This window comes from Gossypium hirsutum, chromosome D09 (genome assembly GCF_007990345.1).
Source record: "Gossypium hirsutum isolate 1008001.06 chromosome D09, Gossypium_hirsutum_v2.1, whole genome shotgun sequence".
In the NCBI taxonomy this organism is placed as follows: Eukaryota; Viridiplantae; Streptophyta; class Magnoliopsida; order Malvales; family Malvaceae; genus Gossypium; species Gossypium hirsutum.
Window position 1 is genome coordinate 49,776,312 of NC_053445.1, and position 27,792 is coordinate 49,804,103.

A 27,792-nucleotide genomic window follows, 5' to 3' on the forward strand; every position below is an offset into this window, starting at 1 on the left:
TTATCTTCTTATTGACACGGATATAGCTATGAGATCTGAGGGCTTTGTTGAACATTTTGATTGAAGGATTATCATTCTATTTTTTTTCTCATGTGATTTGCATCTTGATTATACTCATGCGTACCCTTAGCTGAATGCATTGTTATTAGTGGTTTTCTGCAATGGGATTGTATTTTTGGCTGTTAATTGGCCTTTAGTAACTCCAGTGCAGTATGGAGTTGTAATGCTATCGAATAGTTGTATGATCTCAACCAAATTGTGTATGGGTCTTTAGTTTCATTTATCTTATGAACTATGTCAATCTCATTGGCAATGTCAACCAAGTTGCTTTCTATTTTGGTGTACGATTTTCATTTGGCAAGAATGAGAGGTATGTTTGCTTTTTCTTTGTCTGCTATTGGAGCATTGAGTTTCTGTTTGGAAAGCTCAATTGCTGCAGTATCATGATTCACTTTTAAAAGCTCAATTGGCATCAAAGGTTTCTTGTGTTATGCTTGAATTCTAGCTTTCTTTTCAGTGTTTTCTATTTGTTTTCAAAGAAAACGGAGGAAAAAACGATGAGAAATGTATGTTTACTAATTTCCAACTCCATGTTTGTCAAAGTGGAAATATTTCCTTTATTTTAAATAAAATTTGACCTTTTTTTTAAATAGATTTTTTATCCTTAAAATTTAGTTATTTTCCATTTGGTTTCTGAGAAAGTTAATGAGCCAGGTTTTTTTCTGAGAAAGTTAATAAACTGTTCAGTTTGTGTGGTTTCTATAGGTGAACTTAATTCTTTCATAAGAAGATGATTAGATTGTACTTTTTTAGTTTTTAGATGCAACAATTGGATTCTGTTGCTTCCTTATGTCTATGTATATGTGCATGTAGTTGATGATAAATATTCTCTGGCATACTGATTTCTAAACTTAGAGGGTATAATATATTTTGGTTATAGGTCTTCGGTGGTTTGAAATGTTATAGGAATCTTCTTCCTTTCATGGTCTATTTGCATTTTAATTTGAAGTGAGACAAAAATAACTTGTCCTTTAGTGCAGCAAATGACCACTGCTTAAATTATTAGCTTTGATTAGGTTGTTTTCTGCTCTCTAATTATGAATATAATTAAAGTGTATTTACTGCATGTGATTCTTTAGTTCTACTTCAGTAATACTGAACAAATATTTACATGCCATTCTGATGATTACAGTTTAAGCTGCTTTAGTGTGGTTATTTTGGTGCAGAATGGTGACAATGAATGTTCAGAGCTTCTAACATTTCTTTCCTTCTTGTTAACTATGAATTTACTAATATGAATTACAGACTACAATTGAGACAGACTAGCATATATAGTTTTAAATGCCATACTATAGTAATAGTTGATTCAATCTAATACCGATGTGAGATAATAATTAATAACATCCTTAAAATGTAGGAAGATCTTCCTTCAAATAATTATTGCTAGCGTGGTTTCGGCAGGAGTCATATGAAAAGAAAATGGAGTCCATTTATTCTCTCAAACTCACTCGAACTTCCTTTCTTAATTATTTTATTCTGCTTGTGGCTTGGTATATATCAATGTGCTTTGGCGTTGTCTATGTTATGAAATCCATGTATTACCTTCATCAATTTCTATTTAGTTGTAAAACTGTACTTAAAATTCGTTCCATGTAAAAATTGGACCTCATATTGTTGAATGAATTGCATGCTTATGCCCTTGTTATTTGTTATTTATTTTCTTTTGCTCGTGCTTTGGCTCGTTCTTTTGCTTAAAATGTGGCTGTCTGTCACTAGGTGGATTGGCTGATTGACTGTGATTCCTTTGTAGGTATTGGACCGTTACCTACCGATTTGCTCGAGACATAAATCGTTGGCAAGCTGAATCTCTAGTTGCATTTCAAGAGGTATTTTATAGTTGCAATTCCAGTAAATTGGACTGTTTTTTTTATGGTTTACTCCATAGTAATGTTTTGTGAAAAAAGTGATGTATTTCTTTTAATGAGAGGTTTGCCGCGTAACTTCTTTTCTTAATAATAAAAACTCCTCCTCTTCTTTTTCTTGTGTTACCTATTTATACATAAATATAAACAAATGATAACATTTATTTGCAATAAATTCCTTATTAAAAATAAGATTCTATATTTGCTTAATTAAGTAAGGTCAACAAGCTTTTATATTGAACTCAATTTTATACAGTGTTGAGTTTTTTATTCATGATATTGAACTCAATTTTAATTTTATAAAGTGTTCACCTTTTGATTCATGATATTAAACTTAATTTTAATTTGTTTTTTTTTCTTAAGATAATTATGTCAGGTGTTTCGGAATCAAATGTTCCTTCCCAATCATCTCGAGGATCCAAAAGGAAATGGGTTCCAGAAGAAGATGCAGCACTGGTTTCCTGCATGGTAGACTTGCACAATGTTGGGACATTTAACGCTGATACGGGGTTCAAAGCCGGTTACTTAAACGAGTTAGAAAAAATGTTAGAGAAGGCTTTACCCAATGCGATGTTGAAGGCAATACCTAATATCGAGTCAAGGATTAGGTTACTGAAAAGAGATTAGTCAATAGTGTATGACATGCTTAATGGCCAAAACAATAGCGGTTTTGGTTGGGACGACCATAGGCAGGTCGTTGTTGCTGAAGATGCGGTTTGGGACTCTTATTTAAAGGTAAGAATGAGTTCAACTCTTGATTATCCTATTCTTACCAAACTTATAACTAATATGATTTCCTCGTTTTTATAGAGTCATAAAGAAGCCGGTCAGTTCAGACATCGTAGTTTCCCCTACTACGACCAACTTACTGCCATATACGCAAAAGATCGAGCGACTGGGAAAGACGCTCAAACAGCCGCTGACGTTCTTGAAGAAATAAATGCTGAGGATGTACCTTCTGCAGATATTAATGAAGACAGAAACGAATACTATGATTGTGATGCTAATGTCTCTTTGGATGACATGGATGTTTCTGCCACGGAGCCGCAAACAGACAAAAACCAAGGGGGTTCCTCATCTTCAAAGAGGAAAAAAAAAGAATTCTGATGCAACTGGTCATTTTTCTTCTTCAGTTACTGATGCTGCCACTTTATTGGCTGAAAACATGCGGGCCATTGGCGAACAAATTAGTAGGAGTATTGCCTCCGATGTGGTAGTTCACCAGGGCATCCAAGAAAAAGCGGCAAATTTATATCCAACCTTATGTGAAATAGAAGGTTTAACTGTGGATGAACGGTTTCAAGCATTGACTAAAATTCCAGATCATCCAACTCAAATGGTAGTTTTCTTTAGTTTACCTTCTGATGTACGGTTGGAATGGGTCAGAAGATTTCTTGCTAACCATTAAAATTTATGGTTTTGTTGATGACATTTTCGTAACTTTTTCTGTTTGTAATATTTGGGATGGTATGTCATATAACTTTTTGATGTGGCAAAACTGTATAACATTTGGATTGTGACATAGAATTTCATGAATCTCATTTAACCTTTTGTTAATATTCATTGTTATTATGTTTATGCAAAATACAATTCTAAAGTTATTTATTACTGCTAATATTTTTTTATTGTAGAATAATTAACTTATTTGTTCCACAAATGATATTTTAGCACATTAAATATGTATTGCAGTTTAATAATAATAAAGTATATTATAAATTATATTTAATAATAATTATTTAAATTATATTTTATAGTATTATATATTATAATTTTAGTAAATTCATATAAGAATAAGAATTTTATTTAATTATTTATTATTATTAAATTATATTTAATAATAATTATTTTAAATTATATTTTAGTATTATATATTATGATTTTATTAGTAAATTTATATAAGAATATTTATTAACAATTTTATTAAATTATATATTTTATTAAATTATATTTTATAACAATTATGTTAAAATATGATTAAATTATTTATTATTTATATTAATAATCTTATTAAAATTTAATAACAATAACAATAATCATCTACTTTAAAAAAATTCTGCTAAGGGTATTCTAGTCATTTTAACTTTTTTCCTTATGCTATTACACCTCTATTCCATTCAACCAAACACAAGAATACCATTACGCCTCTATTCCATTACATTCAACCAAACAAAAGAATTACCTATTACGCCTCTATTCCATTACGCCTCTATTCCATTACAGCGAACCAAACGTGTTGTAAGAGTTGTATCTTCATCTTTAGCACAAGTTTGACTGCGATTCTTCTTCTTTTTTTTTTTATTCGACTTATTTCAAGTTTTGGGATCCTTTCAACGTTTTAATAAAAGCAATTTGACCAATCTTGTAGAGGCGGATGTGTGGTTGAGCCTTTTCTTTTATGGCCTCCATTGTGAATTACCATACACAAAATCTTCACCGATTGAATTAGGTTTATGCTCTGATAATAAATGAAAGTATGCCTGATATAATATGTAGTGGTAATTAGGTGTGTTTAAACGGTTAACCGAACCGAACTAGTATTAACCGAATTAATTAAACTTTTTAATCCTTTAATCGTTAATCGAACCGAAATATTTCGGTTAATTCGGTCAATTAACTGAATTAATCGAAATTTATATATATTTTTGTTAAAACAAGTATAAAACATATAAAAAAATTTGATAATATTTATTTGACCGAATTAACCGAATTAATAATAGCCTAATACATATAATTTATAATATAATTTATTAATTTTGGTTAATTCAGTTAATTACTTGATTTCGAACCGAATTAACCGCTAACTGGAATTCCAAAAAGCATTTAACTGACCTCCAACCGAACTAGATCAGTTAACCAACCGATTAACCGAATTAGATTGGTTCGGTCGGTTAATTCAGTTTTAACCAAAGTTTGTAAACCCCTGGTGGTAATCACCATTGACGTAATTGTAACAACAAAAGGTTGACTTGCCCAGCTTAATTGGTAAGATAGTTCACACTAATATACGTCTACGAGGCCTTACCTAAAGAACTATTCTTCCATGATAATCATAGTAAAAAGAAGATAATTTAAGCTCAACGTCTACACTCTCTAATTGCAGCCTCACCTTTATACATCAAAGTGAATCCTATCAAACTACTTTTCAAATCAACAATAGTTAAATTAATCACATAAGCATAATAAAGTACTCAAAAATAATTTCTAGAATGCACATGTAATCCTCTCTTTATTTTGCTCTACCTTTTAAGTCAACATATAAAAGTATATATGTAACAACTCAATTTTCAGTGGTGTCGGAAATAGTGGTTCGAGACCACTAAATCTGACGAGTGAGTTCAAAAATTTTATTATTTAGTATTTATAAGTTAAATGCGATTTTAGGAAGACTTTTGAATTAGTGATTTGTGTTTTAGAAGAATTTATTAGGTAAATTGGTTTTGAAAATGGAGTATCGAGACCTCGATTTTATAAACTGAGCCGTAAATATTTTTATAAATATTTACGGAGTGTCATTAAGTTAGTATTAAAGTTTCGTCAGAAAATTTTAACGTTTTGATAGTTAATTAAGTAAAAAGGACTAAATTGAAAAAAAACAAAACTTTCTAATTAAAGAAATAGTGATTAAATAGCTTAAGTGGTAAATAAAGGAGGACTTAAAATGTAAATTGGCCTAATGATATGGCTGGGGCGGCATAAGTATGAAAGAAATAAGGAAACAATGTGAACTAAGGGCAAAAATTGTAAATTTGGTAAATTAAACAAATAAAACAACAATTAAAAGAGTTTCTAGCAATTTCTTCATAATTCTCAGCCAAAAACACCATATTAGAGTATTAAAAAGCTGGTTTTTCATATTTTTACATCATGTGAGTTCAATTCTTGCTCTTTTCTTGAATTTTTTATGTTTTTAAGATTTTTACAATTAGGTCCAACTATTTGTGTCATTAGTTATTGATTTTATGGGTAATTTCAAAAGTTACCATTGATGAGTGCTGGATTCTTGTGATGAATTAACATGGATTTAGAGCTTTAATTTTGTTATATGATAATTTTATCAAGTGATTTGAATAGAAATTAATTTTAGGACCAAATTGTGAAAAAAGGTTAGATATTAGGTTTTGTTAATAAATTCTGTTTACCAAAGGCTGTATGGTATCTTAGAATAATTATATAAATTGTCAATTGAGAAAAATTATTTCAATTGATAGAATAATTATTGAGGGACTAAATTGTAAAAAAACTATAAAAGTTGGGGTAATTGTGTAATTTCATAAATTGAGGGGTATTAATTGTGAAGTGAATTGAAACTGAATTATATGCTAATGAATGAATAATTTTATATTTTAGATCAAGAGCCCGTAGATAATCATGAAAAAGAGAAATTAGCAGAATAGTCCCTAAACTACTACAAATTCCACAAGTTAACCCAGGTAAGTTTGTATGGTTAGAATTTAATGTTTATATATTGAATATATGAATGATATTATGTATTTATTCATATCATTTTTTGAAAATAAAATTATTGTTAAAGTTATGAAATAGAATTGAATGTTCGAAGCGAACAGAACGCGAGATTGAGTACAGTCGTTTAGTGCAAAGGAGGAATTGAAGGTAAATTACCCAAGTAAATCGAGGTTCAATATTTTTTTGTGAAATTTCGTGTTTACTTTCCGTTTAGCTCTCACGAGCTTCAGTTAACTCATATGAGTTTCCGTTTAACCCTAATGGGTTTTAGTTTTGCTCTTTTGAGCTTTAGTTTAACCCTTATGGGTTTCCTTTCAGCTCTTATGAGCTTCCATTCAACCCTTATGGGTTTCCGTTTAGCACTTGTGTGCTTCTGTGCAGCCTTCGGGCTTCTGTATACTATGTACTCATATTTGTAAGACATTCTCCGATTTGACAAGGGTTGGTAAGTTACATATGAAATTAATGCTTGAAGACTTAAAGTTATTATTGATATTGATCTGAAATAAGTGAATTCATCGATTGAAGTTGTGTTTGGCAGGAATAATATATTGAATTATTTACTTAAATGAATTGTTATAGTATATTCGGTACGCTTTATGTTTAAAAGCCAACGAACTTACTAAGCTTCATTGAGCTTACTTGTGTTTGTTTAATGTCTTTGTAGATTAAAGTGAGGTCGGGGACTCGAATCAACACATTGAGCCACACTATCCAACTAGTTCTAGTAGTTTTTGCAATGTATATTTTGGTTTATATGGCATGTATAGGATGATAATGGTTTGTGTAAATATTAAGAGTTATATTTTGTTTACATTTCAACCCAACTTATATGAGTAAGGATAAATCATGTATGAAGCATGTTTGAAATGTTTAAATGATGGGCAATTAATAGGTCTATTGAGGCATGGTTGCATATACACCTAGGTGTAAGTTGTTAATTTGGTAAGTTAAGATATTTGATTATATGTGATGATATGTTAGATATAAGAACTTGGTATTGGCTTGAATTGAGGGTCTTGTATGATTTGTGAGTGTAAAATTTGTTGTACATAGGTTGATACCAAGATTAGGTGAGAAAAGTGGCCTTAAAATGACCTATTTTCGTCCACACGGGCAGAGACACGGGCGTGTGTCTCAACCGTGTGTGACACACGACCTAGCACATAGGCATGTGGTCTCGCCGTGTGTCCCCTGCACCTTGAAATTTTGAAACAGAGTGCACATGTTTTTACACATAGCCTAGCACATGGGCGTGTGGTTGGCCGTGTGACCTAAGTCAGAGAGTTATACGGGTATGGACACGGGCTGGGACACGGCCATGTGCCTCGCATTGAATGCCCACACTGCCTAAGAAACAAGCGTGTCTCCTCACATGGCCGACCACACAGGTATGTGTCCCCTGCACCTAGGAAAATCTTTTTTTGAAATTTTGGGAAAAATCCTCTGAGTTTTCGATGTGGTTCCGATTTATTTCTAATGCGTGTTTTGGGCTTCGAGAGCCCATATAAGGGACAATATGAGTGTTTTACGATTGGTTCTTGATATGTATATTAAATATTGTGAAATGTTCGTATTTAATCCGTAAAGTTTGGTAATGCTCCGTAACCCTGTTTCGGCGACAAATAAGGGTTAGAGGTGTTACAATATATATGAATAACCATCAATTATTTGACACTTTGTTTTATATTCTTAGCTTTCCTATGATAAGAATTCCTTCAAATGTTATCATCATAATCTATTTATTCATTTAGTTTTATCTCAAACTCTTATCTTGATTGGTATAATATTGTAATACCCCTTACCCGACCCGATTGTCGGGTCCGAGTTATAGATTGTTACATTCGTTGCCAGAGCAACTATAGTCAATCAATCAACATACAAACATCTATGCATGTAATCACGTGTTAATCAAACTCAAAATATGATAACAATCATTTCCAAGTCTAAATTGAGCTTACGAAAGCTCAGTACCATCATGGGATTGAACCAGGACTAAACTGAAAAATTTCAAAATATGCTAGGTGGGTGTCACGATATCCAGGACTTGGTATCGCGATCTCGAAGACAACAGCCAAACTTCAAAATATGTCAAGTGGGTATCGTGATATCCAGGGCTTGGCATCACGATCTCATAGACAATAGCTAAACTTCTCAATTTAAGGACCAAATTGTAAATTTTTAAAATTAAATAGAGCTGATATCGCGACAACAGAAATAGACTACCAAGTCCTTATTTTTGGCAAAATACATATTTTTTGTACCTATTTCAAAACTTCCAAACATACCTATCAACATGTTCATCAATTACCAATTTCTGTTGAATCAAAACATATTTAAAACATACCAAATCATTTCCATCATTCAAATTCAATTATTTAACAATCATTCAATACATATAAATCAATTAAAACTAAACATTTCAATATCATTAGAGCCTTCCATTCAAATCATTCAAATTACCTATTTTTACCTATGCCAAATCTATTAAACATACCATTTTACTCCATTTTCATAACCTTGTGAACCTTATACACAGTTATGACATAAAAGCTTCAAACATATCTACCAACTATCCAGTTTAGGCCATTTTTTTTTACAAGCATGTATCAAGTTGCTAATGTTCAAATACGTTTCCATTTCATTCACTAATAGTGAGTTTGGATGGGCGGTGCGTTTACCTGTGGTTAGTGTAAAAATAGCGGTGGCGGTGAGATTAGATACTGTAACAATCCTGTAGCGTGAGACAAAAAGTAAGTTAAACGCACCGCACCGCACCCCACCCAATCGCCGATCCAAACCCACCTTAAGCAATCAAGTTACTATTTCTAACTCACTCCATACAATTCCACATTCCATTCATATACTTATTAATTCCACATTTTTAGCATATAAGCACATATATGTCCAACACCATAGACAATACCAAAACATCAAATCAACATAGTTAAAATAACTTGTCACAAGAAAGCAAGTTCACAAGTTAACATATACATTAAGTCACCTAAATACGTGCCACAACTCTTGACTCAAAATAATCAAACATCTACCAATTCCGTGATAGGATAGTGTGAGCTTCAAGCAATCCAGCTTGACGCATTCTACAAGATGATGATTTGGAAAAAACAACAAATAAGTTGTACCTTTAAGGACTATTCGATAATTTTAGCTTTTCCCAAATTATCCCTAATTTGATTTAATTCTTGATCTAAACAATTGTTTTAGACAATTCATCAATACCAAACATTTTTATACCATTCCATGATATGCACGAACCTATTTGGTTCTATTTTTGAATGTCCCTTAAGTTTTACATTTTATTCAATTTAGTCCATGAAACTGAAATAACAATATCTTTCAAATTTGAGCTTCGGTTTCACACCTAAGCTTAAAATCTATCAATTTAACACCAATTTCTTCAAGAAATTAATAATGGAAACTTTCAAAAACTTTAGCAGTTTTATAAATTGGTACATAGGCTAGCTAAATCAAGCTCTCATAACTTCAAAAATATAAAATTACAATAAAAAGACTTGAATAACTTACCAATTTGAGGGATTGGAACCCTTAAAATGTTTTTTCTTCTTTGAAGTTTTGGCTGAATAAGGAAGATGAAGATGAAGACTATCTCTTTCCATCCACTTAGATTTGTTTTTATATTTTAATTAAGAATTTTATTAACTTTAATTAATTACGTTTACTTAAACTAATTATGTTTTAATTAGCTTAATCACCATCGGCCACTAACACACATTTCAAAATGGTTAAATTGCCATTTTGGACATTTGGTTAATTGCAATTTAAGTCTTTAAGCCTTTGGCCAATTAAAAATCTATAGTGGTAATTTTTTACAATTTAGTCCCTATATCTTAATTAAGCAATTAATAGGCAAAATTAAAGGACCAAATTTTAATAAACTATTATACCAAGTCTGTAAATATTTTAATTTCATATTTGCAGACCCGATTTACAGAAATGGGGTTCTAAAACTACTTTTTTCAACACCATTAAAAATCGAGCTGTTATCACCTTATCTTGTAAAAACTTAACCCATTCTATCTTGGTTTACAATAATGAATAATTATATGTTTTTTTTTCTGTGTACAAAATTAATATTATGAAAATAAAACATCATCAAAAGTTGTCAACTAAAACAAAATTGTGGTTCTATTGCTGTCACAATTTTGTCCACAACAGGTTTCACAATTGAAGTATCCTAACACTATTGAATCGCCAACAAAGACCTACAGAAGTGGATGCACAACCCAAATTTGAATGCCCAATTGTGTCTTTATATTAGTTTGATGATGATGCTATTCCTTCTTATCCAACTCATTTTTTGTTGAGGATGTTGATGCTAGACATTTCAAGTATCTCTCCTAACTTTGTGCAAATGTTGGCTAACATGGGGAGTCCATCCTCACCTTATTTTCACGATCAATTACATTAGTAACTAAGATTAATTAAACAATTTCATAAAAAAATTAATCAAATAAATTCAAGTTTGTGGTTTAGTCCAGCATCAAAATTCAACATTTATAAAAAACAAAGTTCATTTTTCTAGAGCATTCAACAAACAAATTTTTAAAAAAAAAATTAATAACAAATGCTTAACAATAACAATACAAAAAATCACAAAGTAATATGAAGATAGAAGTTACTTTTGTTTAAAAATTAAGATTCCGCTCGAAATCTTAGATAACTTAGAAAAGAGGCCGTAATAAGATTACATCTTATATTATGGCATCTTGATATTGTTTCAGAATGTGAAATTATGAGATTGCAAAAATGTTGAGAATCAAAACAGCATAATCTCATTCTGAAATTTAATAATATGGATCATAATGTAAAATTCGACCAACCTAATACTCTTAAATACAAATAAAAACTTACATGGTTAAAAAAAAAATTAAAAAAACATGTGTATCCAACTATTGGACTAATAAAATTGAAAGGAAATTGTTTGAATTTGTAAAATTTGGAGTAAAATCTCATATGTTGAGATATTTAATTTTTTTGGCCTGATTATATGTTGAGATTAGACCAAAATTTTTAAGTAGATTAAATATTAAAATAAAGACATATTTAAAAAATTAGTCTTCAACCAGAAAAATATTGTATTAATTGAATAAAAATCCCATAATTTATTTCCAAATTTCTATTTTTGTGGGAAAGTTTATTTTATAAAAAATCAACAAATCTGAAAGGTTGTAGTCAACAGGACATATGCAATAATATTCCCTTCAATAATTTTCATTTTTAAATCTTTTTGTTAGCATAATAGTAGAATTTTATTTTAATCAAAATAAAATGCATATAAATAAATACAAAAGAAAGAACATTTTTACTTTGATAATATACAAATTACAAAGAAACACACGAAGCTACTATCTCTTCTTTTTCCCCCAATTTCACCTTCTTTTCAAAGCCATTTATCAGATTCCTCTTCATACTTATTTTTCCTTTCTTTTCCTTTTAAAATCTCCATTGGACTATACAAATTTCAAGCTCAAAAACCCATCTCTAAAAGTTTGCATTTCTTTTTTCTTTTTTTTTTTTGGGCTTGGTTTTATTGCTTTTATATATATATATTGGTTTATTGGACTGAGAAAAATGAAATAAAAACTCTTCTGGGTACTTTTTTTTTTTTTTCATTTTGCTTTGTTTTGCAAATTAAACAAGCTTTCTGGGTTGTTTCAGAATACCTTTTAATGTCCTTATGTCATATAAAGCTTGAAGGAACCAATCAAATTTATATAAAAAAAGTTTCAATTTTTAGTCAATAATAGTTTTTTTCCCCACTCTTGTTATTTTCAACTATTTTCATTTCTCTAATTTATTTTCTTCCCTTGAGCAAAAGAGAAAGATATGGGCAAGCAAGGACCTTGCTATCATTGTGGAGTTACAAGTGAGTTCTTGTTTCTCCAGTTAACTTTTTGGATATAAAGTTATTAAAAAAAGTTGAGTTCTGGAATTTATGTAAATGTTCAACCTTTTTCTTATAAATCAGTATTTTTTTTTTGTGTATGATTTTTTTGTGCTTGGATAAATGATTCTCATTCGAATTTGTAAGTGGAATAACTGTATGCGGAAAAGGAACAAGATAACATTGACTAAAATGATAAATTTCAGAATATATGCTATTCTTTGTGTTAATTATGTTTGTATATGGATTTAGAACAACAGGGTTCCTTTTTCTTAATCCATGTAAGGCTTTAAACTTGAGAATTTTGTATGGAATTCAGTTTTTTTCAGCCTTATAACTCTTGGGGTTGGTCTTCTTTGACTTTATTTCAGAGTTCCAACATATCTCACAAAGGAAAGTGAGATTGAATCGTATTGGATATTGTGGAATTGCAGAGGCTATGCTGTTGAATTCTGGCAGTTCCAGATTCAACATTAAATTTGTATTGCTTACCAATTGCTCCATGGATATTTATAAGCCTAAATATCAAGTCAAACCTCAGTCCTCTTTGATTCAATTGAAATGTATTTCCTTGCAACATCATTGTTTTGAGTTTTCACTCCTTCATGAATGCACTTGCCATTGATTTCTTAATGGACCTCTTGCTCATTTTCTCTTTTGATATAATCTCTTGCTCTTGTTTAATTCAATGCTAATGAGCAGGTACTTTCATGTTTGTTATTTTTGATAACATTTGCTGAGGAGAAGAGCATCAAATCTGAATTTCTTTTAGGAATTGCTCCCAACATTAAGCAATTAAAATCAGTGTTGTTAGATGTCATCTTTTAAGGACTAACGCAAGATCCTCCTGTTTGGTTCTTACTCTAGTCTGCCCGTGATAGGTGAAAGATGTCTGTCCTATTATCATATTTTCAAGAAGATTTATTTGATGGTGTTTTTCTTGTCTTACAACTTGGTCAATAATATACTTATACTCTTTGCTCTTTTCCCTCACCTCAAAATTTTGGCCCTTTAAAGCTCTTGTTATTAAGCATTATCAAATTATACTGTACTATACTAACAACAATGCATTGTGATAGGCACTCCTCTTTGGCGCAATGGACCTCCTGAGAAGCCGGTATTGTGCAATGCTTGCGGATCACGCTGGAGGACTAAAGGGACACTAGCAAACTATACCCCACTTCATGCCCGGGCTGAAACTGATGATTATGAGGATAATAGAGCTTCCAGAGTGAAGAGCATATCTATAAATAAGAACAAAGAAGTGAAATTTCTGAAAAGAAAGCCAAATCATGATACAATGGTAGTTGCCCCTGATTACAACCAGGGTTTCCGTAAGTTTGTGGACGATGATACAAGTAATAGGTCCAGTTCTGGATCAGCCATATCTAATTCCGAAAGCTGTGCCCAATTTGGTGGTGCAGATGCTAGTGACTTGACAGGTTGGACACAACTTCAGTAGTGTTCCTCATTACTAGTTGTTTGACTGCATGAGAATAGATTGCATTCTTTTTTAAGGAATGAGACTCAGGGGAACATATAATAAATTCAATTGAATATCTCAGTCCTTGATACAATTGAAAATGATTCTAGAAAACAATTGTATATCTTCCTAAAAGTATAATCATTAGGGTTTGACACTGAAGGTTTCACATGCTTTCATAATATTTCTTCCCTATGAACAACAGAAACATCTTAGAGACAACTCAAATTAAATATCTAGTTGTAAGTTGAAACAATGTGATTGACAGCGTGATTCCGATTATGCCTCTTGCTATTATATTAAATTTTCCTTTACTTGTTCATCTTTTGCATCCTCATATTTTATCTTTGTTGTCAGCTTCATCTTGGCTGATGCCAGCTGCTTCATTCTACTAGAATGTTTGTAGTCATAGAATGGTCCTAAATACTGATTTATGTTGTCTTCTCTTTTGGTCTTTCTCCAGGGCCTGCTCAATCTAACGTGTGGGACTCAATGGTACCTTCTAAGAAAAGAACATGCGTAAATCGTCCAAAGCCATCTCCAGTGGAGAAACTTACAAAAGATCTATGTTCTATTTTACACGAACAGCAGTCTTCATATTTCTCTGGAGTCTGGATCTTCTGAGGAGGATTTGCTTCTCGAGAGTCAAATACCAATGGTTTCTTTTGAATTTGGACATGGAAGTGTTCTAATTAGACATCGAAGCTCAATAGCTCGAGAAGAGGAATCAGAAGCTAGCTCTCTTTCAGTTGAAAACAAGCAATACTCAGTGAACGAGGCTTATTCACATTGTTCAAGCTTCCCAACATATAATGATAGCAAGGGCTTCAAAATTTCGGGACATGGAATTGAAAAGGCTAATACAGCTAGACAAGGGATGGAGCATGAGCAGCTTAGGAGGTACATCTTTTAGCTATAATATTTTTAGAAGTAGCAACTGAATCTGCCAGTTATGGAACTAGTAGCAGTTTTTATCATGCGGTCTTTTTATCTTAGATATTATGGAATTTTCCCGTGACCACTTTTAGATAATATATTTTTGGGAATAGAGTAGGCACATTTCCTACAACAATGCGAGGCGTAGACATTTTTTTTCAGGAAGACATTTAGGTGTAAGATATAAGCTTATAGCTTCTGTGGAATGGTGGAGAAATTGGAGAATAATGCTTTCATGTTGATTAACATTTCTTTTTTCTTTTTGACATTTGGCAGGGACAAGGTTCAACATGAAAAATCACTAATGCTTGAAAGCCACAATTCACCACTGTGTAAAATAGATTTGAATGTAAGTTTCCTTATTGCTTTTTTTCTTTAGATCTCAATTCTATGGCTGCTGTTTCGTAAAAATTCTAAATTGAGCACGACGAACCTTTAATTTTGTGTACTTTGCTGCACATATGTTCATTTTCCATTATTTGACGAGATTTTTGTGTGGTGCAGGATGTTCTCAACTTTGAGGAGTTTATGAAACATTTAACAAATGAGGAGCAGCAGCAGCTGCTGCAGTATCTGCCTCCACTTGACTCTTCCAAATTCCCGGATAGGTGCCTCACCTTTCTATCAAGAGAGGGATAATAATATCTTTTTAGTTTACATTTTGTATATAATGCAATGCGTTCACTGATAATTATCCTGTTCTTATTTTGGTTACCTAAAGAGAATGGAATGGCCAATGATTGAAACACGATGTGTAATCACTGATAGTTGTCCTTGCAACTGCAGTCTCGAGAACATGTTTGAAAGCCCTCAATTCAAGGAGAACTTATGTTACTTTCAGAAACTTCTTGAGGAAGGGGTCTTTAAGATCTCCGTCCCTGGGGTGAAAGCTGAAGACTGTAAGACTTTGAAAAGACTTGTCTTATTCAATTTGACGAAATCCCACTGGGTGGAACACTGTCATGTACTTAAGGTTTGAATTGGTTTCTTAAATAGGGATATCTTGACATGAACTTAGTTTGTTCGTTTGATGCCCAAGTATTTCAGCGTTTCTTTGTCTGCAGAAATGTAAAAGTACTATTGGAGGATGTGCAACTGCTAGAGGACCAAATGCCACCGCATTGAATAATTTGGCAACCATGAAGAGATCACGCGACAGCCAATGTCAAAATTTTCCAGGTTCGAAAATTTCTCGGTACTTATTTTACCCTTACAAAATAAACATTGTTAAACTATATCAAATATTAGATGGTTAAATTTTAAAGTGAAAATAACCCAAGTTTTGTTGACAAGGGGAAGTCATAAACTAAGTGAGAGTAGTTTATGCAAACCAATCCATAAATTGGGTCAAAGAAATAAGTTAAAACAATCAAGTCATTTGAAGAAAATTTCTCCGTGACTGAATAAATGTCACCTTTAAGTTGAGAGTTAAATCTTATTTGTTGCCATTGTTATGAGGCATTTTGCTCAAGAAAAAAAATTGTTTTTCATTTTTCAGAAGCAAGGAATTTAAATATCCCCAAAAGGGTGATAATGAAGGCTACTTGTGAAAACAAAGAACTCGTAGACAATGATGGTTCTTGCTTTAGTCCAGGAAGCCTATTAACCTTGCCACATGATGGTAGCTCTCCTCTGCTTGATTCTCTCCATTATGTTGATGAAAGCTCTGACCAAGATTTGCTGCTGGATGTACCATCCAATGGTTCGTTCCCACTCGCGGAACTACTTCATCTGTGACTCTGGGCAACAGGCAAGCACTAGTTGTAGCTAAGAGCACGCACACACATGTTGTCCCTCCCTAGACATGGTTGTTCTTTACTAGAACCATATAAAGGTCTCCTTCAGCAAGATCCCCAGAGCAGTATTGACATGTTTTGCATTCGGAAGACTGCATTCTGTGAATGAGCTTTGATGGTTTCTCTTTTTCCCCTTGACCTGTTCAAACTTGGAATGCTAAGGGATGAATTTTGGGTGCTTTTTTTCCATACAGGTTGACAACATATTGTAATATATAGAAGCTTAAAAAGTGCAGAAGAGGGGGCAATATCCAGGGTATTGTATGCAAATGTTGTCTGCTTAGAAAAATAAACTTTATATAACCCCTTTGGTTTGGTTTTGCTGAGTGAAGAAAGAAAATAAAATGAAAAAAAAGAAGAGAAAATAGCTTTATAGATAGATGCAAAGGAATCACCATTGAATATTGCCTCCTACTTAAACCGTATGCTTGAACCCCAACAGTATCCATTGCTACTCCTACGATACTACACTATTATTGTGGTTTGAATAGTAGCCATTAATTAACCAAGCATTACTTTATGTCAATTGCAAAACAAAGAACATAGTTCATACAAAAATCCAAACTCAAATGGGACATCAGAGGAGAGGGTTATTTATTCTATTACAAAAAACCCTCTCCTTTTCAGACACAGCACAAGACAATTAATTGCCATTGCAAAGTTCCTTGGCAGACTTGAGCCTTCTCTTCCTCAACCTTTCTGATATGGCAAAGGCTAGCTCTAATGACTGCGATGCATTTAATCTCGGGTCGCAATGTGTGTGATACCGAGAGTTCAAGTCATCAAAAGTGACAGTGTTTGACCCTCCGATGCACTCTGTTACGTTCTGCCCCGTCATCTCCAGATGAACTCCTCCAGGATAGCTCCCTTCTTGTTCATGAACATCGAAGAATGCCCTCAACTCAGACTGAGAGGATGCAAACAGACCGGAAAAAGATCATCACATTTAGGCTTCATTACAGTACAACAAAAGACAAATTGGCTAACAAATTTAAGTTCAATAGGTCTTACTCTGATTGCATCAAATGGACGAGTTTTGAGACCACATGGAGCTTTAATTGTGTTCCCATGCATGGGATCACTCACCCAAGTGACAATAAGCCCAGCCTGGCGCACTGCCCTTATAAGATGTGGAAGCTTTATTCGCATGTTATCGGCACCCATTCGTGTGATTATAGTCAGCCTTCCAGGTTTGTTCCGAGGGTTGAGAATTTCACACAACTTCACAAGGTCCTTCGGGTCCATTTTATCACTGACCTATATGATGCAATGGAGATATCAGCAACCAAAAAGTACCATTCAAACATAACAACTAAATCTACATCAAACCTTATCTCCTTCCAGCCACTAACTAAAAGGAAAAAGAAAAAAAAAAAACTGGTTTGATTTCGAAAACTTAAACCTACAATGAAGAACCAAAGTAAAGATTGATGCCGCTATGAGTCTCAGATGTCAAAACAAGCAAGAGTCATTGATTGTCTAACCGTGTTTAACTATTCTAACGCATCGATTCGCATGCTTACTAATCATACTAGGTACAGTAAATAGGAATGCAATGATTACCTAAACAAATCTTACAACTATTGTCATTACCTAAACAATCCTTACTAATCAACTTAGTTCATACTTGATAGGAATGAAATCATCATCTAAACAAATCTTATACAGCAATTGGCAATGACTTTAGACTCTAAAACAGAATAAGCAAGATGTACCTTTATGCCGAGAGGATTGGAAATACCCCGGAGAAATTCGACATGTGCTCCATCTAATTGCCGAGTCCTCTCACCAACCCAAAGCAGGTGAGCAGAGCAATCATAATAAAGGCCGGTTGTTGAATCTTCTCTAGTCAAGGCTTGTTCATATGGTAAATGAAGGCATTCATGGGATGTCCAAAAGTCAACTGTGTTCATTTGAGGATCACCAATGGTTATCCCAGCTGCAGCCATGAATCCCAAAGCTTCATCAACTCTCTGTGCAAGCTCCATGTACCTAATTATAAATCCAAAGCCAGATTTTAAAGCCAGCAACAAGAAACAAATCCAAGGCCTAAAATCTAAATCACCAATGCCCATTCTTTTCTGGAAAATTCAGTGCAAAACTATGCAGGCAGCTCCAATCACAATGCCAAACGGGCCTGAATAGGCAACTCCAAAAAAGGCTAAGCATTTACCTGTCTCCCTGTTCACTATTTCTAACAAAATCGAGATTCCATTGGGAGACCCTTTGCATAGCAGCATAGCCACCAGTAGCGAATGCTCTAAGGAGATTCAAGGTACCAACAGATTGAAGATAAGCTCTGATCAACCTTTGAGGGTCGGGAACTCTAGATTTCTCGTCAAAAGCATCGCCATTTATGTTATCTCCTCGATAACTCGGTAACTTTACACCATCTTTTATCTCAAATGGATCTGACCTTGGCTTTGCAAATTGCCCTGCCATCCTCCCGACCTATCAAAAATTCATCCCCCAAAAAAAAAGGTTAAAAAATAAATTGATAAAAAGGGTAAATTTTAACTAGAGAAAGATGGGATTTTTTTGGTTAAATAAACAGACAGTAATGACGGGCATTTGGGCACCAAAAGTGAGGACAATTCCCATCTGCAAAAGGACCCTGAAAGTGTCTCTAATGTTGGTCCCATTGAATTCTTTGAAACTCTCTGCACAGTCACCACCCTGTAACAGAAACGCTTTCCCGACGGCGGCGCTGGCTAGCTTATCCTCCAGTCTTCTTGCCTCCCCAGCAAACACAATTGGCGGGAAGGACCCGATCGTTTTGAGTACCGAATCGAGCTCATCGGCGTCCGGATATTCAGGGAGTTGTTGGGCAGGCTTCGACTTCCAGGAATCGAGAGACCAATTGGTTTGACCGGTGGAGGGAGAAGAGGAAGCGGAAACGGAAGCGACAATGAAGGAGTTGGGTTTTTTGGTGACGTGGAGGTTTGGGATCGGGCGGGAGAGAGAGAGGCGTGTGGTGGTACCTCCCAGTCCTAGAGAGGGTTTTGAGGCGGTGAGATTAGCGGAGCCCGGGATTGCGACCACCATCGTTTTTAGTGAAAGAGTGATTGGAGGAGAGGGAAATGGAAGGGATCTTTTAACGGATTTTTATATCTGTTGCATTTGCCTTTGCATCCTAAAACGACAGCGTTTAGTCTCATGGCTCACATGTTTGTTTGTTTATTTTATTTTTTGGCCAAAGCTCACATATTTATTTAGTTCCATATTTTGGGAGATTTTTGCCCCTTTTTTCTGGGAATCACACGTAATTATACTAATGTGTAAGGGAGGCAGAACATAGATTGACAGCTCCAACTTTGATTCGAGATAATATTAAATTTAATTGATTAATATTATTTGTCTAGTAAAAAGTAAATTTAATTTTCATGGTGAATGATTTTATGTTTTGAATATGAGATTAAATTAAAAAAATTTAATATTATTTAAAAACGAAAACTCGATTTGCCTCACACTGAGTCAAGATACTCAAATGTAGCTAATTCTATATATTCAATTGGATTATGCTAATAATTAATCTCTCTTACAAATTTATAAACATCATTTTAGAAAAAGATCAAACTTGCATATATGATATTTATTAAAAAATCATATATGTATCTGATATAGATATTTAAACCAAAAAACTAAAAGAGTGATTAAACTGAAAATTACATAAACATTCAGCAACTTATCAAGAAAATACATGAGAACAATGAAGTAACTCAAGAACTTTGTTTTACTTCTTTGAAAGAAAAAGGGGAAAAAAGGGAAAATGTGTTTAAAGAAAATATGAAGAAAATTGTACAACACTGTAGTATAAAACAAATATATATATGTATGTATATATGTACATCAGCTTCACTCTGGTTTCACATTTGAATTAAGATCTCCAAGACTCTTCTTCATTCTTCGCACAATCAAAGGAACAGGCTTTTCCAAGACAGACACGTTAATGTTGTTCCAGACATCTGATTTGGTTGGCAGTTGCACGATTTTTTCAGCAACCTCCATGTCTTCAAGAAGAACAGAACCGAACACGGTGTATGAGTTTTTCCATTCTCCGTGGTTCGCTAGGCTTATAAAGAACTCCGGACCAGAGCCAATCCAGGCAACTGATCCCCTTCTTATGGTAGGGCAAGCCTCAGTTGGCATCTTGTTGAATGGGGTTCCTTGGGCTTCAAGAATTCCTTGAATCAGTGCGAATGGTGGACCATAAGGAGCCTGTAAATTCGTAGCAAATTTGGTATTACAAATATAATATCTTCAATAGCTAGAAGCATATTGTCCGGGATTTAAGAATATGGACAAACACGCATGAACAATATCTACTTCTTACCTACTAGAATGATTGACCCTCAAATGAACTATTGGAAGAATTTTTCTTCTCTAGCTTAAGAAACAGAAGTAAAAGAAGAAATGAGAGCAAATAGCAGGGGAATGATGGATTTTGAGACCTTTTTATCACGATTTAAATTGCTATAAAATAGGCAAGATTGAAGATCTATGTTACTTAGACTTGGGTGTGAATATAGGGTATGTTTAATTTTTTTTCAATGTTTCCATGTGTTAGGAGAGTCCTTGGAGGACTATACGTCCGAATTTGTTTCAGATGAGTACCTTAAGAAAGATGAAGAGTCTGAGCAATAAAGTCCTATAGCTCAGCGAGCTACTCGATCTTAAAGCAAAATCGAAGAAAGTTACTGACTAGAATTAAACTAAAGCACAAAATTTGTAACAGATAGCACAGCAACAATCTTATGGCAGAAGCAGCCCTAAAAGAAACAAGCAGATGCTCATAAATTTCCTTACATCTTTTATGTGATTTCCTTCTGAATCCCAGGACTGTCCTCGGCTTTCTGCACGATAAAATTGGCAACCCACACAATGGCGCATTGTTAACAACTCAAGAATGTAGGCCACGGAATACGGAGCACAGTCTGGGAAAAGCTGCAACAAACAAAGAATAATTGGTGACAACATTGTTTCCGGGTGTTACTAATTTGGTGGCTTCAAAAAGGATCATCTTCTTCGTACATTCAACATGTCAACCAGAAAAAAAATTAAAGAAACAGGAGCAAGCGAATCATCTTTTATTAATGTTTCTTCCCACTATAATTAGCGAAAAGGGGCTAAAAAGGATGAAGCAATATTAAAGATAATAGCTTCTGAATGAGCCATAACTAGAAGTCCGACACTCTATGACACTGATGCACACGATCCACAGATAGGAAAGAAAAAGAATCTTAAAAATAAAAGTACTCACTTTTATATGAAGAGTACCATATTCAGTTTCCATCCCAACAATGCCCTGAATGGAGAAGACGCAAGAATGATCATCGATGCTGGAGAGGTGTTATTGACATGATAGATAGATGAAATTTCTACAATAAAAAAGATTAAAGAAGAATTGTCCTCATGAAAATAATCAATAGAAAAAATAGTACTTAAAATATCAGATTATGCAGCCAGTATAGTATAAAAGAAACTTTCATTGAGCTTATGTTGTAACCTCTCCTTTCCCAAAGATGAGCCCAGAGGTCCAAATAACGCTTTTTCCTGCATCCTGCCGATCAGGGGACAAAGGGTCCTTTTGTTTCTTCAACCAACACTAGTAAAACAAAATGATAAATATATAAGACTATGGCTCTTGTGATTTTAAAATTCAAATTACCTTATGCAGCACTGAATTAAGCCATGATAGAAGAATGCAAATGAAATACTACAATCTTAAATAAAAGTGTAGATAGAAGTGTAAGATTCAATAGCAAAAGGAGATTATGCAAGCCGAGATTCTTGAGCAAATCTACTAAATGAAATTATAATGTTTTGATATGTAACCATGTTAACCATTCTCCAATGATTACATTCAGCATCAGACCAAACAGATGGAGCAGAATATAGCATCATCACGTTTCAATACTTGTTAGAGCATTTTGTGCCGATAAGACCAAATCATACCATGGTTAGAGACAAAACTTCAACCGCAGTCAAAGAGAACAATACATTTGCTTTATCAGCACCATATGGTCTAACAATTCTCAATCAGCTAATGCATTCAACAGGTCAAGTGAAACAACCACGAATCATTAACATAAAAATGAAACAATTAAGAAGATGGAATCATCCACTTTAAAATTTCACTCATCTATGAAAACCTTTAAAAAAATATCAATCAAATAAGCGAATTAAAGAAGGAAAAACTCACCTCCCCAAATCTCGATCCGCAGGCCTCCTTGTTCCCACAAAAGACCCAAGTATCGCACAAGCAAGGTCCATCATTGCCACTACACATGGTCTTGCAAGCCTGACAACATTCCACGGAGGAATTGAACTTGAACTCGGATCCCCACTTCACAGCTGGACCCCATAGCTCCAAATTCTCGATGCCTCTACAACACTCGTCCTTCTTCTCCCCAAAATCACCACTCGCCACCATTTCCAATGACTCAAAGCTCGAATCATGAGAACCTACATTGGGGTTCAAGAAAGTCGCAACAACTGCATAGACCAAAACACAGGATAAGAGAGCCACCGAGAGCAGGATGAGAGAGGCAAAACGGGAGTGTTCTGGATCGTTTAGCCTACGACCCATTTGAGACTAAGGGATGAAGAGAAAAACCCAGAGACGAATTTGGAAACTTTGGGATGTTTGAATGAGATGGTAGTGATTTGGATTTGGGAGAGGGTGGTTGACAGTGAAAACAGAGGAGAATCTAAGGAGAAGTACTCATCAAGGATTTATTATTAATCAACTAGCGTTCATGAAGTCAACTTTCTTTATTGGGTTCTATAGGATGAATCTCAAAACATTAATTATTAATATCATATAATTTTTATATTGCATTAATAAATAATTATATTTATCCCATATAAAAATAAATTGGTATATTTATTTCTTTAAATATGTTTAATTGGATCAAAATTATAGTTTCATGTATAAATTTAAATCACAACCAAAATTTTATATATATAATTGCACAAAATCAAAGTTTATGTATTGAATTACATATTAAATTAAAATTAATGTAGAAGAGATTTATTGATTGAAAGAATCGTCTAACTATAATGAAATATAGCATTTGGTATCTAAGTGTTTAGCTTCAATATCCAATTTGGTATCTTAAGGTTTTTTTTTGCCCAATTTTTTGTACCTAAGTATGACTTCTGCGCTTAATTTAGTACCCCAACCAAACATTTGACCAATAAATATATGAAATATATGCTCTAGTAAAAAATAGAGGTACTTTATTTTTGATAAAAAAATTTCAAATACCAAATTAAATATTAAAACTAAACTCAAATATTTAATTGGGATAAAAAAAATTCAAGTATCAAATTGAAAAATAAAAACTCATGAACTAATTTGAATATTAAAGCAAGACTCAGATACTAAAATAAAAAATTAAAGGAAAACTCAATTACCAAATAGTATATTAATTCAAATGAAAATGTATATTTATTTTTAAAAATTAAAAAAAAGGATAAAATATGATTAAAAAACACAAACCATATGAAAAAAACCTATCAGTTTTTAACTGTTTTTTTATATATAATTTTCAACTTATTATCTTTTAAGAATTTTTTTTGAACGAATATATTTTCAGATTAATTCTCTTATTTTTTCATTCAACTTATATAATTAACCTGTTAGATCAAGTTCTGGCTCAACCAATTTAATCCATTGTTTAATTCAATTTTTAACACCTCATTTCAGTTATCATAAACGACTATTGATTAAATATTTGTATTTATAAATTTTGCTAACTTTTCAATGTTAATTTATTTTATTTATCAAATAAATTTAATGTAAAATTAAAAGTTATAATTTAGTCATTGAATTATTCAAAAAAATTTATTTAAATCACTGAAATATATCAAAAAAAATTATTTAAATCAGTGGTAGGTTAAGTTTATTTATTTTTAAAAAAATTCGATGATCGGTACGGTAGACTGATACCCATCAACGAGTAGAAGAACATATCTTAAATTCAAGTCGATCTGATGGTTAGTGTTGATAATCCGAGAAAAAAGCTCTTTGAACTTTGATTCGTGACAGCCAAATTGTTTAATGAAAAATAACTGAGAAAGTCATATAGAATCGATTTTAATATCCAATGATTTAAATGGAAATTTTTGAATAATTTAGTGACCAAAATGAACATTTATCAATAATTTAATGACTAATGATGTAGTTTACCCTTATTATTATTTATCCGGTTAATAACGTAAATTTAATCTATTTAATTTATACGAGGATAAAAATATTTTAAATAAAGCGCGAACGAACTACAAAAACAGACAAACAAAAGAAAACTGAAAATTATTAAAAGAAAGATGAAAAAAATTAAATTAAAAAAAACAGCGTAAAAATGGGATCTCTCAACTGTCGGACTAAGCCGTCAAAGTTGTTTTTGATTTTTTCGTTGTTGTTTTATCTTACTTTATATGAGGCTTCGGTTTTTCTCGAATTCTCTTCATATTAATTCGTCGTTCTTTGTTAAAAGTACATAGGAATTTGAAGCTCTCTCTACAGCTTCATTTCCTCTGTTCTTTCAGGCGACGTATTTTTTAGCTTTTCGGCCAAATTTCGGTAAGTTGATGAAATTAGTGGTACTATTGAATTTGTTTATTTTGATTTGTTTATGAAAAGCGTAAACGGATTTGGATTTGCATTGATTAATTTGAGTTACATTTGGATTTGTTTTAGACTAATTTATCTACGAACGGAAAAAAATGAATTTATGATCCAATTGTAATCATTTCCTTAAAATTTTAATTTTTTTCAGAAACAATTTCGATGATTTTGGAGGAATTTTAGGGTATTTATCTTATTTTGTTGTTGTTGAAACGTTTCGTTTTAGGCTGAGAACTTTTGATTTAGCTTTTCATCTTCTTTGTTTTCCAAATTGTTTTGGATTAGAAAGACATATGCAGGATTACAATGGTTTTGCTAAGAGAATATGGTAAAGATTGTTGTTGTTTTTTTTCTTTAATTTTTCCAGTAAATGGGCTGCTTGCAATGTAAAGCAAAAAGACTATGCCCCAAACGGGAAAACCCTGTCAAACTTGCTTCACAGACTGCTTGTAAGTTTGCAATTTCTTACAAATTTTTTGTTCATTGCATGTACCCTATTGTGTTTTATCGGGTGAAACATAGAGGAAAATTCTTCTTCTGTCAATTTGACCATATGGTTTGGTTTTCAATGAATTTGCAGTTAGTGTCAGTGAAGTTGAAGCACTCTTTGAGCTATTTAAGATCATTAGCAGTTCTTTGATTGATGATGGGCTGATTAGCAAGGTAAAGTTTCAGTGATTCCTCTGTATCAACCAGTTATTTCAGGCTTTGTCTTTAATGTAGTTCGAGATTAGGATTATCACATGTGTATGTCATGTATGAGTTGGTAATGTATTGCATACCTAATGTTTCTGTTGTATATGCAGGAAGAGTTTCGGTTAGCTCTGGTTCACAATAATAAGAAGAAAAACATTTTTACAGATCGGGTAATACATTTTGTTTCTTTATATATATATATATTCATGGGAATTTAAATATCTTGTAGAAATACTATTTATACAGTTCAAATACTTGATGTCACTCAGTCCATTAAGTACAAGCATGGTTTAAGAAATCTGGTTTTTCTTTTGCATGTATAATGCTGTTTTGTTATGATCAAAACAGTTTGAGTGTGGACATTGTTTTTTTGTGGTCATTATGTTGTTTCTTTTGAGCTAGCATTGGCATACATACCCTAATGTATGACTACTTATCACTGGCCTAAATGGTCTCAGTTGCACAACTTGGTGCGAAGCATTTTACTTGGTCTTGGTTTCCTTCTATGAACTGTGAATGTGGTACCAATAGAGAGAGTTATGAAATAGGGGAGCAAGTTAACAAGATTTGAATTAGTTTATAGGGGAACAAGTTAACAAGATAGTTTATAGGGGAACAAGTTAACAAGATTTGAATTAGTTTTACTCATGCAACCTTCTAATACATGCAGATCTTTGATTTATTTGATGCTAATAAGAAGGGAGTCATTGATTTTGCTGACTTTGTTCGAGCACTCAGTGTCTTCCATCCGAATACCTCGCAAGAGGACAAGATAAATTGTAAGTAAACAGTTCTTGAATCCATATAATGTTAATCTTTCATCTCTTTTTTCTAAGTTGGATGGTTTTACATTGCAGTTTCATTTAGGCTTTATGACATGGATGGAACAGGCTTTATCGAACGTCAAGAGGTACTTTGGGCGATATATGTTGCATTATTTTGAGCAAAACTGGTTTTAAACATTATAGATTGCTGCAAATCATCCATGTAATAACCTCTTTCGTGCAACTTTATCTTTTTTTTATTTTGTCAGGTCAAGGAAATGTTAATTGCGCTTTTAAGTGAATGTGAAATGAAGTTATCTGAAGAAATCATTGAGGCAATACTTGATAAGGTGAGAGCTTGTTGTGGTATGGCTTGCATAAAATAATTGTTTACGGTACGGTTTCGAAATTTGTCAAATACGTGTGCTGATCTTTTTCAATCAGTATTTTCCGAAATCCTTAATTACTTTTCCTTTCAAACCTATAGACAAATTGTTGGAATTGTATTCGAGACTCCAAGTAGTATTTGTTCATACATGAAACCATAGATAATGTTAACGTTTGTATGTGTTCGGACATGGTGATTTTGAGCAGACTTTCATGGATGCCGACACTAACCAGGACGGAAAGATAGATATGCATGAATGGAAGAGCTTTGTCTACCGTAATCCATCATTATTGAGAGTAATGACCCTCCCATACCTAAGGTACATAATACCGATGTTATACTGAGCTCACTTTAAAAAAGAAATAAAACCTTACTCAACCAGAACCTCATCCATTTTGTTACATGAAACCATGCAGAGACATAACAACTACATTTCCAAGCTTTGTTTTCAATACCGAAGTAGACGAGGTCGCTACGTTGTCGGAGAATACTCGCTCGGGTTAGCATATTCATTCGGCTTTAAGCCATTTTTTGTTTTTTTTTTTATTTTTTTGGTTTGTATTGTTGACATTGATCACAAGGCTAAAAAAAGCATGCTATCGAGTTTTTTTTCTTTTCAAAGGGTAGCGGCTAAAATATGATTGATGTACAGAGTCGGCAAATTAACCTAAATTCATCAGGTTTTGATCCGACCTTGTAGGCTTTGTTACTTTTGGAAAATTAAGTTCAGGGTTGAGGTGGGTTGTTGGTATTTAATTGAAAGTTTCATGGCCCAATTGCATCGA

The 27,792-nt window shown here is 33.0% G+C and overlaps 4 protein-coding genes and 1 pseudogene across 5 annotated transcripts; 3 read left to right on the forward strand and 2 right to left on the reverse strand.

The window, feature by feature from the left end:
* Window positions 1-287: 287 nt before the first annotated feature.
* LOC121220782 (uncharacterized) lies at window positions 288-3,460 on the forward strand. Its single transcript, XM_041100249.1, has 5 exons — window positions 288-370; window positions 1,811-1,886; window positions 2,286-2,530; window positions 2,588-2,657; window positions 2,733-3,460. The coding sequence occupies exons 1-5, from the start codon at window positions 288-290 to the stop codon at window positions 3,027-3,029; spliced, it is 771 nt and encodes a 256-aa protein (XP_040956183.1). The 3' UTR covers window positions 3,030-3,460.
* Window positions 3,461-11,759: 8,299 nt separating this feature from the next.
* LOC107890634 (GATA transcription factor 26-like) lies at window positions 11,760-16,906 on the forward strand (annotated as a pseudogene).
* A 122-nt stretch (window positions 16,907-17,028) lies between these two features.
* On the reverse strand, window positions 17,029-19,701 carry LOC107890635 (phospho-2-dehydro-3-deoxyheptonate aldolase 2, chloroplastic). The gene is made up of 5 exons (XM_016815149.2): window positions 19,084-19,701; window positions 18,701-18,978; window positions 18,243-18,519; window positions 17,539-17,784; window positions 17,029-17,434 (listed from the first exon to the last, which is right to left on the reverse strand). The coding sequence occupies exons 1-5, from the start codon at window positions 19,570-19,572 to the stop codon at window positions 17,171-17,173; spliced, it is 1,554 nt and encodes a 517-aa protein (XP_016670638.2). The 5' UTR covers window positions 19,573-19,701; the 3' UTR covers window positions 17,029-17,170.
* A 541-nt stretch (window positions 19,702-20,242) lies between these two features.
* On the reverse strand, window positions 20,243-23,294 carry LOC107890632 (uncharacterized). The gene is made up of 5 exons (XM_016815148.2): window positions 22,730-23,294; window positions 22,034-22,132; window positions 21,788-21,832; window positions 21,334-21,471; window positions 20,243-20,745 (listed from the first exon to the last, which is right to left on the reverse strand). Exons 1-5 carry the CDS (start codon window positions 23,114-23,116, stop codon window positions 20,383-20,385), a joined length of 1,032 nt encoding a protein of 343 aa, XP_016670637.1. The 5' UTR covers window positions 23,117-23,294; the 3' UTR covers window positions 20,243-20,382.
* A 1,530-nt stretch (window positions 23,295-24,824) lies between these two features.
* LOC107890631 (calcineurin B-like protein 1) lies at window positions 24,825-27,763 on the forward strand. Of its 2 annotated transcripts, none has more exons than XM_016815146.2 (9): window positions 24,825-25,114; window positions 25,527-25,608; window positions 25,740-25,822; window positions 25,966-26,025; window positions 26,526-26,634; window positions 26,713-26,765; window positions 26,889-26,969; window positions 27,214-27,326; window positions 27,424-27,763. In XM_016815146.2, exons 2-9 carry the CDS (start codon window positions 25,530-25,532, stop codon window positions 27,509-27,511), a joined length of 666 nt encoding a protein of 221 aa, XP_016670635.1. In that variant the 5' UTR covers window positions 24,825-25,114; window positions 25,527-25,529; the 3' UTR covers window positions 27,512-27,763. The 2 variants fall into 2 exon arrangements, with proteins under 2 accessions (XP_016670635.1, XP_016670636.1); XM_016815147.2 differs by having other exon boundaries at window positions 24,885-25,114; window positions 26,556-26,634.
* Window positions 27,764-27,792: the final 29 nt, after the last annotated feature.